Raw genomic sequence first — 14,791 nt, 5'->3', positions numbered from 1 at the left:
ATTTTCCTTCAGGTAACATTCGGCAAAATTATTTTGCAATTTTCCCAAGACGACATGTAAAATGAGCGAACCGTTAAGTTTTATGTGAGCTCATTGTACTAAATTACGATCTTTTAGTTCCATGTGCCATTTTTTCTTGTTTTAGAATATGATGCTTGGGCTTGAAGTTCATATCTTAACCTACAGGTGGGTCGATTTTATAGGGTTCTACATAAAATAAGACATTTCATACTTTTTTTTCGGCATGGCAAGCATACTTTAGCATCCACTTTTATATTATTATTGGTACAAAGATCGGTTTACACATTGTTTTTTTCTTCAGACTAACTTAAAATATAATAAAGTATTTCTAACTTAAATAGAATACCTTAAATTATGACTGGTGGCATTGGCAACTCTGGTGGTATGCTATGAAAAATCATTAAATTAAGCGATAAACTCATATCACGGAATATTTAAAAATTTAAACTTCAATTTCATTTCTGATAAATAAAAGACTAATGTCCGGTTTTTCAGAGCGAATTCCAACTCAAGTTAAAGTTGACTAGAGTTTAACCTTTGCATTTTGTTCGATGGCATACAAATTTGCTGCTAATTTCAGCCTAAGCAGCCAAAGTGGCAGCGTTTAACTCTAGTCAACTTTAACTGTAGTTTAAACGCGCACTAAAAGCCCGGGCCTAAATCAACCGCTTTACGCAAACGCAACATATTTCAAGCATCAGCGCAACGCTACTTGGCTATAGCGCACAGCAGAATTCACCACCTCCTTCATACAAATGTATGTACATACACAAACGCATCACCGCTTACGTTGTGGATAAGTCGTACCATACGAAGTAACACCATTCGCCAACTGACTAAATGATGTGCCCGCTTGTAGTGGTAGTGGTGATGCTTTAATTGGTGCTATATTCACTGGCAGCGGCAATTTTAAATTGATCGATGAATCTGTTAAATCAATGCTACCATCCGTTCCAATATCATTATTATTATTATAGCCTGATTCAACAGCATTAGCGGCCATCAATGACAACGATGATGCAGCTGGTAATACGCGTGCTGAGAAAATTGATGATGCTGCTGGGTTATTGATGCTGCGAGCATTTGCGCCGCCATTACCACCAACAAAATTATAACCTTGACTTGTCAAGGCAGTTGTGAATGCGGCATTTTCTAAAGTAGGTGATGTAAATTTTTGTATTATATTATTGTTATTTGCTCTAGTTGATTGTTGGTAATATGAATTCACGGTTTTTGTAGATTGTGTACGATATTGTTGCTGTTGTTGTTGTTGTTGTTGATAGCTGCGTGTTTGTTGTTGTGCATAATGTTGTTTATATATATGCGAGTAGCCCAGATATTTCTGTTGTTGTTGTTGTGTTGTTGGTTTTGATGCTGGGAAAGGGAATTGCTGTCGCGGCACAGGATAATGATAATATTGTGTGTATCTATGTGGCAGAAAACTAGGCGGTAACTGTGCTGCTAGCGTGGCGCAGGTGAAAGAGAATAGTAGAGCACACGTGCGAATGGATATTGTCTGCAAAAATATAAACAAATTATTATATTTTTATTTTTAACAAAATATATAACTATTTTTCAAAGTAGTACTCGGTCACTCCAAAAGTAATACGGTATGCAAATTGTTTACCAAATTTATATACAATAAGTAAGGAAGTCTAAGTTCGGCTGAAACCGAACACTAAATACCCAGCTGTACACTTGAAATGCTGTTGTTGTTTGTTTTGTGTGCTTAATAGTGTTACAAGGCTGCGCAATAATACATATACATATAGTTCTATTCTGCTCTAATTTTTCTTCGATTTATGGCTCCCGAAACATAGAAAAATGTTTAGTCATAAAAGGAGCGGTGCCACGCCCATTTTTTAAAATTTGAAGTTTTTCCTATTTATTTCTATAAATCCACTTTGGAAATAAAATACCATTGATATAAAGCTCTTTTTTGCAAAGATATAGCTTATTTTATTCGTGTACGGCCCTTTTAACCCTTTAGCGACCCTTCTAAAATCTTTTATATAAAAGCGGCCGTGTTCCTTAACCGATTTTGTTATTTTTTTCTTCAAAGCATTCCTTATAGTAAAGGCAACTTCTCTGCCGAATTTTGTTACGATAGGGGTTTAAATATTTTTGATTTATGATCAGAGCTGCTCAACCCCTATACACTTGTAGCACTTTTGTTTTTGTTTTGCTCTGAATCCTAGGTACAGATTCAAATTCACACTTTGAATATAAAAAAAAATTTTAAAGCACTCCCATATGCCCTCACATATAATTTCGAATTATATGAAAATGCTTGAATTTCTTATGAAAGTGCCAAGAAAAAGCACTCCCGTAAGAAGCTCAGGTACTTGTGTATGATAAAAAAGTTACACTAACAATTTGACAACTAAAAATTATTCAAAAACTTTATAGCATAATCAGGCAACAACAAAAACATGAACTAGCCGCTCTTATGTACGTGTACATATTAAAGCTAGCAACACTTATGTTGAAGGCGTCGAAGAGCTATCTCATGCACACAAATGTAGTCATCAACCGAAGTAGTTACTCACACATACACACGCATAAGGCTATAAACTATAAATATACATGTACTTATATAGCTGATAACTAACCAAGCAGGAGATACAAAAGTTGTAGAAGGTGAAACTCTTAACCTTAGGAAAAATATGCGAACGAGGCAACGGAGAGTATAAAAGCAGCGCAAGCTGAGTAATCAGTAATTCAGTTTGATTAACACGCGCTATTGTGAAGTACGTGATATTGAAATATAATTTCACTACTCCCAAAGTAATCTAAATAAATACCAGTTTGCAATACTGAATATTGGAGTGATTCATTCAACAGTTTAGCGATTCGAACGTCAGAAGTGTTGAAATAAGCGGAATTTCACTAAATTCGTTACAATATGTATGTAAATTTGAACAAAAATTTAAAACAAACCACGCAGAGTCCTCTAATTAAGCATTTCAAAAGTTTTCAAATTCAATTTCCAATGCAGCATTCGCGGAAACCTCTACATTCACTTTTAGTATGATTATTGAAAACCAAATTCCGACGATATATGTAAATAGAATATGTTCCCACAAAACTTGAGGCTACTTTCAGAATTAAATTTATTGGCTCTTGCATGTTGGTGATGTAACTATTGACGTAATATTTTAAGCTAATATTTTGTAATATGAAACCAAATATTCAACATATTCCGACCTCAAACAATTAAAATTTTTTAAATATATTTTTTAAATACAAAAAAAGTTTCAATGCACATACAATTTTGTACATGTATTATGATTCGCACTTCCATATAAAAAATTTTGAGCAGCCCTGTTTATGATTAATAATATTTGTAAAATTGATTTTATGACAAGTGGGCGGTCCTACGCCTATTTTAAAAAAAATTTTCAATTTTTATCAAGATTCTCATAATCAGTTCGCAGGTCATATTTTGACATTCTATGTGAATTATTTACTAAATAATCACGTGTTTTCTGCTTTCCAAAATGTTATACATATAAAATGTGGGCGCGGTTATCATACGACTTCGCTAATTTTCAATACCAATCTATTCTGGGTACAGATAAGCTCGTGTACCAAATATGGTGAAGATATCTCAATATTTACTCAAGTTATCGTATTAACGGAGCGACGGACGGACGGAAGGACATAGCTCAATCAAATTTTTTTTTTTCGATTCCTTTATACCTGTACAACCAACCGTTATCCAATCAAAGTTATAATACCCTGTGTACAAGTACAGCTGGGTATAAAGATAATATAAAACTAATATAACTACGTAATCTGTTCTAGCCCCAAATAGCTTTGACGAATTTTATACTACTAACAGAGTTTTAACAGATACTTCGGCCAATTATTTTACTGCCCTAATTATGGTAATAAATTTGGATTTTAAAATTTAAAACAAAATTTTACTAAATCCCATTATTGAACTTGATTTTAAGTCAGGTAGCGTTGAACACCAAAGCGACCACCACATAATAAGAGGCTGAGTCTTCTTAAAACAGAGGTAAGGGAGACTTTTAAGCGGGGAATGCTGTAATGAATATGATGACCTATAAACGTGAAACGAACAAGTCGAAGAGGGTTTCATGGACAAATTTCTTTGTCTATATTAAACTGGGACGATTTATTAACCGATATCGCGCCATCGTTTTTTCGATAGGATTTGGGCTCAGGAAAAAAAAGGTCCACTACGTATACCCAAAAAAAAATAATTTTCGAGCCTGCGAAAAAAAATGGAAAAAGGGTTAATTTTTCGACCAAAATACTCCCAAAAACCCAAAAAATATTTTTCTTTTTTTAAAAAACTGTTATCGCCAAAGTTTCTACAACAGTTTTTGGAAAATAAATATTTTTTGGGGTTTGGGGAGTGTTTTGGTCGAAAAATTGACCTTTTCGCTTCTTTTCTTCCTGAGGCCAAGTGCTATCGAAAAACTGATGGCGGGATTTCGGTTAACTTTCGTCCATACAAATCGACCCAGGTTAATATAAATTGAATGCTCCAGTGATCCGGCAAGGCTTAATCCCATCCTATGTAGTTTTAGTCGGTGGACTGATAAAAGGATTACTTTGAATGATCACGTAGCAGTCAAGAATTCCTTAAAATACTACTTAACAAACAGTTCCTATCGAGACATGGCACGAAAGAGTTGTGCAATAACATCTACACTTCAAATAAGGAGCGAGCAGTACCCGTTTTGCCAAAAAATGCCATAACTGAATGGGCGCTTAAAAATTTTGCTAAATTAAAATTGCAGGGCCCGAATGGAATATTCAATGCTATATTGAAGATGGTGGAGAACAATTTTCGACGTCTTTTTGAAACTTAACTCTTGAAAAACGGTTCGTGTAGTTGATAGTCTTATAGAAAGTGGGAAAAATCAGCCACGCTCGAAATACTACAGGCGTATTGGTTTCACATCTTTTCCGCACAAAACGCTAGTGAGATTAATAGATGTTTCTATAAACTCAAATATAAACAAGTAAGGAAGGCTAAGTTCGGGTGTAACCGAACATTACATACTCAGTTGAGAGCTATGGAGACAAAATAAGGAAAATGAACCTGGGGTAACCCTGGAATGTGGTTGTATGACATGTGTATCAAATGAAAGGTATTAAAGAGTATTTTAAGAGAGAGTAGGCCATAGTTCTATGTATAGACGCCATTTAGGGATATCGCCATAAAGGTGGACCAGGGCTGACTCTAGAATTTGTTTGTACGATATGGGTATCAAATGAAAGGTGCTACTGAGCATTTTAAGAGGGAGTGGGCCTTAGGTCTATCGGTGGACGCCTTTTCGAGATGTCCCCATTAAGGTGGACCAGGGGTGACTCTAGAATGTGTTTGTACGATATGGGTATCAAATGAAAGGTGGTAATGAGTATTTTAAAAGGGAATGGGCTTTAGTTCTATAGGTGAACGCCTTTTCGAGAAATCGCCATAAAGGTGGACCAGGTGACTCTAGAATATGTTTGTAAGATATGGGTATCAAATGAAAGCTGTTAATGAGTATTTTGAAAAGGAGTGATCCTTAGTTCCATAGGTGGACGCCGTTTCGAGATATCGTCATAAAGGTGGACCAGGGGTGTCTCTAGAATGTGTTTGTACGATATGGGAATCAAATGAAAGGTGTTGCTGAGCATTTTAGAGTGGGCATTAGGTCTATAGGTGGACGCCTTTTCGAGATATCGCCATTAGGGTGGACCAGGGGTGACTCTAGAATGTTTGTACGATATGGGTATCAAACGAAAAGTGTTACTGAGCATTTTAAGAGGGAGTGGGCATTAGGTCTATAGGTGGACGGCTTTTCGAAATGTCGCCATTAGGGTGGGCCAGGGGTGACTCTAGAATGTGTTTGTATGATATGGGTATCAAATGAAAGATGGTAATGAGTATTTTAAAAGGGAGTAATCCTTAGCTCTATAGGTGGACGCTTTTCGAGATATCGCCATAAAGGTGGACCAAGGGACACTCTAGAATGTTTGTACGATATGGGTATCAAACGAAGGGTGTTACTGAGCATTTTAAGAGGGAGTGGGCATGAGGTCTATAGGTGGACGCCTTTTCGAGATATCGCCATTAGGGTGGGCCAGGGGTGCTACTGGAATGTGTTTGTACGATATGGGTATCAAATGAAAGGTGGTAAGGAGTATTTTAAAAGGGAGTAATCCTTAGTTCTATAGGTGGACGCCATTTCGAGATATCGCCATAAAGGTGGACAAAGGGTGACTCTAGAATGTTTGTACGATATGGGTATCAAACGAAAGGTGTTACTGAGCATTTTAAGAGGGAGTGGGCATTAGGTCTATAGGTGGACGCCCTTTCGAGATATCGCCATTAGGGTGGGCCAGGTGTGACTCTAGAATGTTTGTACGATATGGGTATCAAACGAAAAGTGTTACCGAGCATTTTAAGAGGGAGTGGGCATTAGGTCTATAGGTGGACGCCTTTTCGAGATATCGCCATTAGGGTGGGCTAGGGGTGCTTCTAGAATGTGTTTGTACGATATGGGTATCAAATGAAAGGTGGTAAGGAGTATTTTAAAAGGGAGTAATACTTAGTTCTATAGGTGGACGCCTTTTCGAGATATCGCCATAAAGGTGGACCAAGGGACACTCTAGAATGTTTGTACGATATGGGTATCAAACGAAAAGTGTTACCGAGCATTTTAAGAGGGAGTGGGCATTAGGTCTATAGGTGGACGCCTTTTCGAGATATCGCCATTAGGGTGGGCTAGGGGTGCTTCTAGAATGTGTTTGTACGATATGGGTATCAAATGAAAGGTGGTAAGGAGTATTTTAAAAGGGAGTAATACTTAGTTCTATAGGTGGACGCCTTTTCGAGATATCGCCATAAAGGTGGACCAAGGGTGACTCTAGAATGTTTGTACGATATGGGTATCAAACGAAAGGTGTTACTGAGCATTTTAAGAGGGAGTGGGCATTAGGTCTATAGGTGGACGCCTTTTCGAGATATCGCCATTAGGGTGGGCCAGGGGTGACTCTAGAATGTTTGTACGATATGGGTATCAAACGAAAGGTGTTACTGAGCATTTTAAGAGGGAGTGGGCATTAGGTCTATAGGTGGACGCCTTTTCGAGATATCGCCATTAGGGTGGGACAGGGGTGACTCTAGTATGTGTTTGTACGATATGGATATCAAATTAAAGGTATTAATGAGGGTTTTAAAAGCGAGTGGCCCTTAGGTGTATATGTGAAGGCGTTCTCGCGATATCGACCAAATTTTGACCAGGTGATCCAGAAATACATCTGTCGGGTACTGTTAATTTATTTATATATGCAATACCACTAACAGTATTCCTGCCAAGAGTCCAAGGGCTGTTGATTTCGCCTTGTAGAACTTTTTCATTTTCTTCTACTTAATATGGTAGGTGTCACACCCATTTTACAAAGTTTTTTCCAAAGTTATACTTTGCGTCAATAAACAAATCCAGTTACCATGTTTCATCCCTTTTTTCGTATTTGGTATAGAATTATGGCATTTTTTTCATTTTTCGTAATTTTCGATATCGATAAAGTGGGCGTGGTTATGGTCGGATTTCGGCCATTTTTTATACCAAGATAAAGTGAGTTCAGGTAAGTACGTGGGCTAAGTTTAGTAAAGATATATCGGATTTTGCTCAAGTTATTGTGTTAACGGTCGAGCGGAAGGACAGACGGTGGACTGTGTATAAAAACTGGGCGTGGCTTCCACCGATTTCGCCCATTTTCACAGAGAACAGTTACCGTCATAGAATCTATGCTCCTACCAAATTTGAGAAGGATTGGTAAATTTTTGTTCGACTTATGGCAATAAAAGTATTTTAGACAAACTAAATGAAAATGGGCGGAGCCACGCCCATTTTGAAATTTTCTTTTATTTTTGTGTTTTGTTGCATCATATCATTACTGGAGTTGAATTTTGACTTAATTTACTTATATACAGTAAAGATATTAAATTTTTTGTTAAAATTTGAATTTTAAAAAAAATTTTTTTAAAAAGTGGGCGTGTTCTTCATCCAATTTTGCTAATTTTTATTTAGCACATATATAGTAATAGTAGTAACGTTTCTGCCAAATTTCATCATGATATCTTCAACGACTGCCAAATTACAGCTTACAAAACTTTTAAATTACCTTCTTGATAAAGTGGGCGGTGCCACGCCCATTGTCCAAAATCTTACTAATTTTCTATTCTGCGTCATAACCTCAACCAATCTACCAAGTTTCGTCGCTTTATCTGTCTTTTGTAATGAATTATCGCACTTTTTCGGTTTTTCGAAATTTTCGATATCGAAAAAGTGGGCGTGGTTATAGTCCGATATCGTTCATTTTAAATAGCGATCTGAGATAAGCGCTCAGGAACCCACATACCAAATTTCATCAAGATACCTCAAAATTTACTCAAGTTATCGTGTTAACGGACGGACGGACGGACGGACGGACATGGCTCAATCAAATTTTTTTTCGATCCTGATTATTTTGATATATGGAAGTCTATATCTATCTCGATTCCTTTATATATGTACAACCAACCGTTATCCAATCAAACTTAATATACTCTGTGAGCTCTGCTCAACTGAGTATAATGAAGCGTTATGCCCTTCAGAGTAAAATGCATACAGTAAACTCTCACCTCTGAACGCCAGTTCTTTATAAGTGCGGTTCGTCTTTGGAACTGTCTTCCTGTTAGATTAAGGCAACTAACTAATACACTGCTTTTCAAAAACGAGGTGACCAGTTTTTACAATAATTACAATAAAAGATAAATACTAGTTATGTACAGCATGAGTATATATGAACATATGTATATGTATTCTTTTACAATATATATATATTGGCACGGATATTAGCATCACTAAGCTATACCATCACTAAGGCGATGCTAAGGCCATGCCAAGCAGTATTTACGTCAATAATCAAATCATGTATACACATATATAAGGCAGCCGAAAGAGATGTCACACACAGATGCATTTACTTATACGCCTATGTGTGTGCGAGAGACTGTAAACTACAAACTCACATACATCTGAGAGACGCTGGAAAGTAGAAAATTGTAAACAAGTAGAAACTATATGAGAACTATAAACACTCGAAATAGTTGGTAAGTTCTGGAATTAGAAGAGCCTAGAAGTATGCAGCGTAAACTATAAAAGCGGCACAAGCAAGTAAAAAGTAATTCAGTTTGAGTTGAGCTATCCATCAGTTATTGATTAAGCACGCGATCTGGTGGCCAATAGTAGAGTTTAATTTGAGTTATCAATCAGTTTGGTTATTAAGCCAGCGAGTAGTAAGTATAAGTGTTATTGTGAAGTACTTTAATAAAGGCCATTTTTCTTTATTCAATATTGGAGTTATCTGTTCAACACTTTAGCGATACGAACCTAGCAAAAGAGCAAATAAGAGGAATTTGCAGCAAATTCGTTACAATTGGTGTCAGAAGAGGAATTGTTGAATAAATTCCAGCAGACAACAAGGACATGGCAAAGTTCAGTGAATTGGAGATCCAACAACTGAAAAAGGAGTTGGCGAACCGTGGATTAAATACAACTGGCAATAAGATCGAACTTCATGCACGGCTACGAGAGGCAATGGAAGCAGAAGGAATTGATGTGGAAGAGTATGTCTTTCATCGTGATGGCGAGGAGACAACAAAAATTGAAGAGGAAAAGGAAACATCGCAGACGGTTACCAGTACAGACTTGAACATGATTTTAGCTGCAATATTTGCTCAAACATCGACAGTGTCATCTCAACTGGCAGAATAGCAGACATATATGGCATCACAACTAGAATCGCAGGAGAACCGTATAACAGCGAAGATTGAATCACAGGAGACACGTATTTCGGAAATGTCAGCACAAATTTCAGCACATATCTCATCTCAGATCTCCACACAACTAGAAGAGCAGGAAGCCCTTATATCATCTAAACTGGAAGCGCATATGGAAGAAAAACTAACCCAGTTTCATGAAGGCTTCAGTGGTCGACAGGATAAAATCGAGGCCAAATATTGTCTAGGGGCGACCCCGCTTAGAAAAATTTTATTTTCATTGAAAAACTTGTTTTTATGATTTTAGTGTTGCTTTGCCCGGGGCGTTAACTCAGAGTCGTCGGTGTGGTAGGCATCACACCACGTTCGCCCTATAAGCAAAGATTCAAATTAGCTCATTCTCCATATTATTGGAAGCAGTTATTCAATATTTTTAATATCAAAAAAAAAAATAATAATAATAAAATGGTATATGTGGAGGGAATAAAAATGAAATTCAAAGTAGGCGCAAGAGCGTAAAAGGTCGGAGTGAGTGGGAGTGAAACAAAATTTAACTCGTTATATTTATTTTGGTTTATATATTCCGTATATGAGGATATTTAGGTAGAAGGCTTGGGAGTGGACGCGCGAGTGGTAGCAGAAATGCCAGTGCAAGTGAATAAAATATTAAAATTCACTTTATCTCCGTAATTATTTGATGGGGATATGCAATATTTGGTATAAATATAGATTCTATGAAAATGTTCTATGTGGGAGAGGGTGTGGAAGTGGCCGTAGGAGTGAGAGTGGAATAAAATAGTAAATTTGTGAAAGCTCAGCAATTATTTGTTTTCAATTCCTCTTTACATTTTTGAAGAGGGCAGTAATTTAAATGTCAGAGATAGAAAGTTGAATATCGAGTAAGAGTGGGAATGGGAATGAGAGAGGGAATGGGAGTGGAAGTGGGAATGAACTAGAGCTTGGGAATGAGAAGGAGAATTAAAAAAAGAAGGGAGTGGAAATAAAGGCAATAAAGGAAGGACAGGAATAAGAAGGAGAAATATTTGAAAAAGTAGTAAAGATATTGTCTATTCGATGACTAAGGGAGTGATAGAGGGAAAGGAAGTTCACTTTTCAAATACAGGGCAGGGCAACTTCTGCCGGGTACGCTAGTTTCTTATAAAAAATTCAAAATCTCACATTTAATTTGTTTGTGAAAGCGAAAATCGCCATAAGGTACTTCTAGCCATTAAAATTGAAGTCTGACATTTTTAAGGTTAATTGTTTCGATGTCAGTAAAAATGTTTTCAATTTACCGAAAGGGATTCTTTTGTTTTGTTTTTTATTTGACCAATGTTATTGTATTGGCATCGATTTCTGAGCTGAATATTAGCCTATTAGAATAATTTTGCTATAAACGTGTTATCTTAGAATTAGCCCCATTCCAAAATTTTTGTCATACCTGCGCTATTTTACGTCAAAATGTATTGAATTTATACTCAAATGGGGACATTGTGTAAATTATATATGTAATACTCAGCGGCCGATTTATAAAGCTTGCATGACAAACTTCGAATAGCACAATAGTAATTTGGTGCAAAAGCTAAGCTCAAAACCTGTAGATTTTACAAGCCAAAAAATATTTTAATTTTAAGGCCTGGTTTTTCTGTAGTTGGTTAAGCTAAGCTTAAACTAAGTTTGCTTGAAATCTAGTCAAATTCAAACTCCAGTTAAACTACTGAGTAATTTTTCAGTCACAGTTTAAGGCCGTCTTTGGGGTAGTATTTTTTGTACGGCAACATTGGTTTTTTATGATCTAGATAATTTGTATATACCAGAACAACTGGATTTTGTTTACCCAACAAACATGGAAAAACATTTCTTCAGCGGGAAATATATCTAGTTCCCGAGCTTATATGCAACATCATTATTTAATTATTCTTAAACCAGATAGCTCTCGAGCTGATATCGAACTTCATTCTCCAATCACTATCCAACCTTTGAGAAATTTTGTAATATTTATAGTTATCGAGTTGACCTCCAACGTCATTAGCATTTTCAAATTATTATCCAACCTTTGGGAGATTTTGAGAAATGTACATTTCTCAAATGAATATTCAACACGTTTCTCCAGTTGATATCTTACATTGGATATCGAGTTGAGGTGAAGTTGAAAAAAAAATTCCAAGGTGGTACCTCCAGAGCAAACAACTATTTATTGTGAGAAATAAACACCTGATTTATGGCAGTAATGAAGCGTAACTTTACAAAAATAAATTATATATATTTTATTTTATTTTGGTGAAAATACTGCAGTATTGGAATCTTACACTTGAGTTAAGTCAAAGAATCACAAGTTAGGAACTTTCATTTTTCAATTAAATTAATAGCATTTTTAAAAAAAATAAATAAATGTAAGGCGCGATAAGCTCCGAAGAGATCTAAGGCCGAGCTTCTCTTCCAATTTGCGTCGTGCTCCTCTTGATTTTTCCCTACAAATTGGCCGGACGGGACCTACATGTTTTATGCCGACTCCGAACGGCATCTGCAAGGCAGATGAGTTTTCACTGAGAGCTTTTCATGGCAGAAATACAATCGGAGCGCTTGCCAGACACTGCCGAGGGGCGACCCCGCTTAGAAAAATTTTCTTCTAATTGAAAAATCTTATTTCTAAAATTTTGATGTTGCTTTGCCCGGGAGTTGAACCCAGGGCATACGGTGTGATAGGCGGAGCACGCTACCATCACACCACGGAGGCCGCCATTTTTCGCTTTGTAAAAAATTCCCTCTATTGCCGAGTACACTATGATTCTCAAGTTGAGCCGCTGTTTCGTAACAACCCGTGAGATTAGAGGTATTAAGATTGAGCATAGAGGTATGCTAGTTATCAACATGAGCTCTAATGGTACTCAAGCCCAAATGGTTGTTGGGTATATTCGGCGCCATTTCAAACGAACGCTAATCACCGACGGGTTAACTAGAGTTTAACCCTGCCAGATCGGCCGCTTAATTTCAGCTTAAACTTCAGTTAAAGTGGACTGAAAAACTGCAGAATAAATTTAAGCGTAGTTTAACTGAAAAACTGAGTTGAACTTGTACTGGTAAACTGGACCAAAATGAAAAAACTTTTACATGAATTGAAAAAAGTTTTCTTTAGATTAAACAAAATTTAATTTGACTTGAAAATTTTTTATTTGATTTGAAAAAACTTTTTAAAAAAAGTTTCATTTGGCTTGAAAAATTTTTTGTTTAGATTTAAAAATATTTTATTTTACTTGAAAAGTTCTTAAATTATTAAAAAAAAAAAAATTAAATTCGATTTTAAAAAAGTTTCATTTGGTTTAAAAGAAAGTTTCTTTCGATTTAAAAAAAAAATTCATTTGATTTGAAAAAGTTTCATTTGACTTAACAAAAGTTTAATTTAACCTGAAAATACTATATAGCCAAAATTTACACGCATCAACTGATTCGGGTCATTATTGCACGCTTGCGCGTTTGAGTGTTAAGTTTTATGTTTCTGGTTTTTTAAAAAATAAGTACCGCATATCTTATGGGATGAACTTATATCAATAGATTCTTCAATTTTTCTTGGTATGCTCACTTTATTTAACATTTTTTGCTTTTGATGAGGAGATGCTTGTGTTTAATTCTACCAATATTTTAAATCGCACCACATTTATTTTGTATTCGTATTGAGTTTTTAAAACTTTTTATTGCTGATGACTGTTTCGAACAAGCCAAGAAATATAAATTGAAAAGAATTTTATTTTTTATTTGCTGCACAGTTATTCCACTTTGTTTGGCACTCTCTTCACAACTGCATTCAAGTTTTTTTGCCTTGAGTAAACATCTCAAGTTCGTTTCTTAAGTCTTTTGTTTTAATATTCGCTTTTCAAATTCTTATTTGTTGCCTTTATTTATAATATTGATGCACATCATCTTAAAGCTAAATGCGAGTATTTCATTGACCGCCGTTACGTCTATAACGTATTCTCCCGCGTTCGATCACCAACTTGATTACCCGTTATTGGCAGTGTTGCTTAACGGGTACATGTGCATATGCATATATTTATGTACGTGTATTGCTGCGTTATTGCTTTTATTTTTTTTATTGCTCTTATAATTGCATTTATGTTTTCTGTTTTTTTTTTCTGTTTCTTTCTTTAACTGCACAATCAAACAGCTCAAGCAGAGGCACGTTGTCACCTTGTCGAGCTTTTTTAACTGAGTAAACTTTGTTCACAAACTAAAGATGCTTTTTATAGGAATTTAACGTATTGTCTTCACATTTCATTCCATTTAGTATACATAATATTTTTTTCTTTTGTTTTATTTGCCGCATTTTACTTTGGCTATTCACTTGAATTTAAACCTAATTATCTATTCTTGTTTTTGATCTTGTATTTTGTCCGAAATCCATGAGCTAATATAAATTTTGATTTTTTTTTTTTTTTTTCATTTTATTTGCATTTTTTACATAAAGTTTTTGTGTTGGTTTTTTTTATGTCACATGCTTTGTTTTTGGTTACACGTTGTATCATCTAAACTGGTCAATCAATAATTGTTGCTGTTTTAAATGCCGTTCAATTATTTCCTACCGCTCATCGTGTTAAGCCAATGTGCCGCGCTCGCTTTTTGTTGTTAATTTTCTTTTAGTTTGTTCTCTTGGGTTTGCTTCAATATCTCAACTGATAATGCCAATGGCCTCTCATCTGTTCATTGGTCACTCATCTGTCACTGAGAGTTTTTTTTTTTTTTTGCCGTTCATGCACAGTATTCGATTTGGACCAGCTAGTGGTCGAAAACTAATAATCACCACACCGAAGATCCTAGGTTCACGCCACGGACCAACACGTTTTTTCAATTAGAAGAAAATTTTCCTAAGCGCGGTCACCCCTCGGCAGTGTTTGGTAAGCACTCCGAGTGTATTTCTGCCATTTTAGCTCTCAGTGAAAAGTCATCTTCCTGGCAAATGCCGTTCATAGTCGGCATAAAACA

The 14,791-nt window shown here is 35.9% G+C and overlaps 1 protein-coding gene across 1 annotated transcript; it reads right to left on the bottom strand.

Moving 5' to 3' along the window:
• Window positions 1-224: 224 nt before the first annotated feature.
• Window positions 225-14,162, bottom strand: LOC137233544 (TPR-containing protein DDB_G0280363). The gene is made up of 2 exons (XM_067756634.1): window positions 13,395-14,162; window positions 225-1,537 (listed from the first exon to the last, which is right to left on the bottom strand). The coding sequence occupies exons 1-2, from the start codon at window positions 13,404-13,406 to the stop codon at window positions 800-802; spliced, it is 750 nt and encodes a 249-aa protein (XP_067612735.1). The 5' UTR covers window positions 13,407-14,162; the 3' UTR covers window positions 225-799.
• Window positions 14,163-14,791: the final 629 nt, after the last annotated feature.

The sequence above is a fragment of the Eurosta solidaginis genome, chromosome 5, assembly GCF_040869045.1.
Source record: "Eurosta solidaginis isolate ZX-2024a chromosome 5, ASM4086904v1, whole genome shotgun sequence".
In the NCBI taxonomy this organism is placed as follows: domain Eukaryota; kingdom Metazoa; phylum Arthropoda; class Insecta; order Diptera; family Tephritidae; genus Eurosta; species Eurosta solidaginis.
Note: the sequence above shows the minus strand (reverse complement) of the source record. Positions and strands in the feature narration are given on the sequence as shown.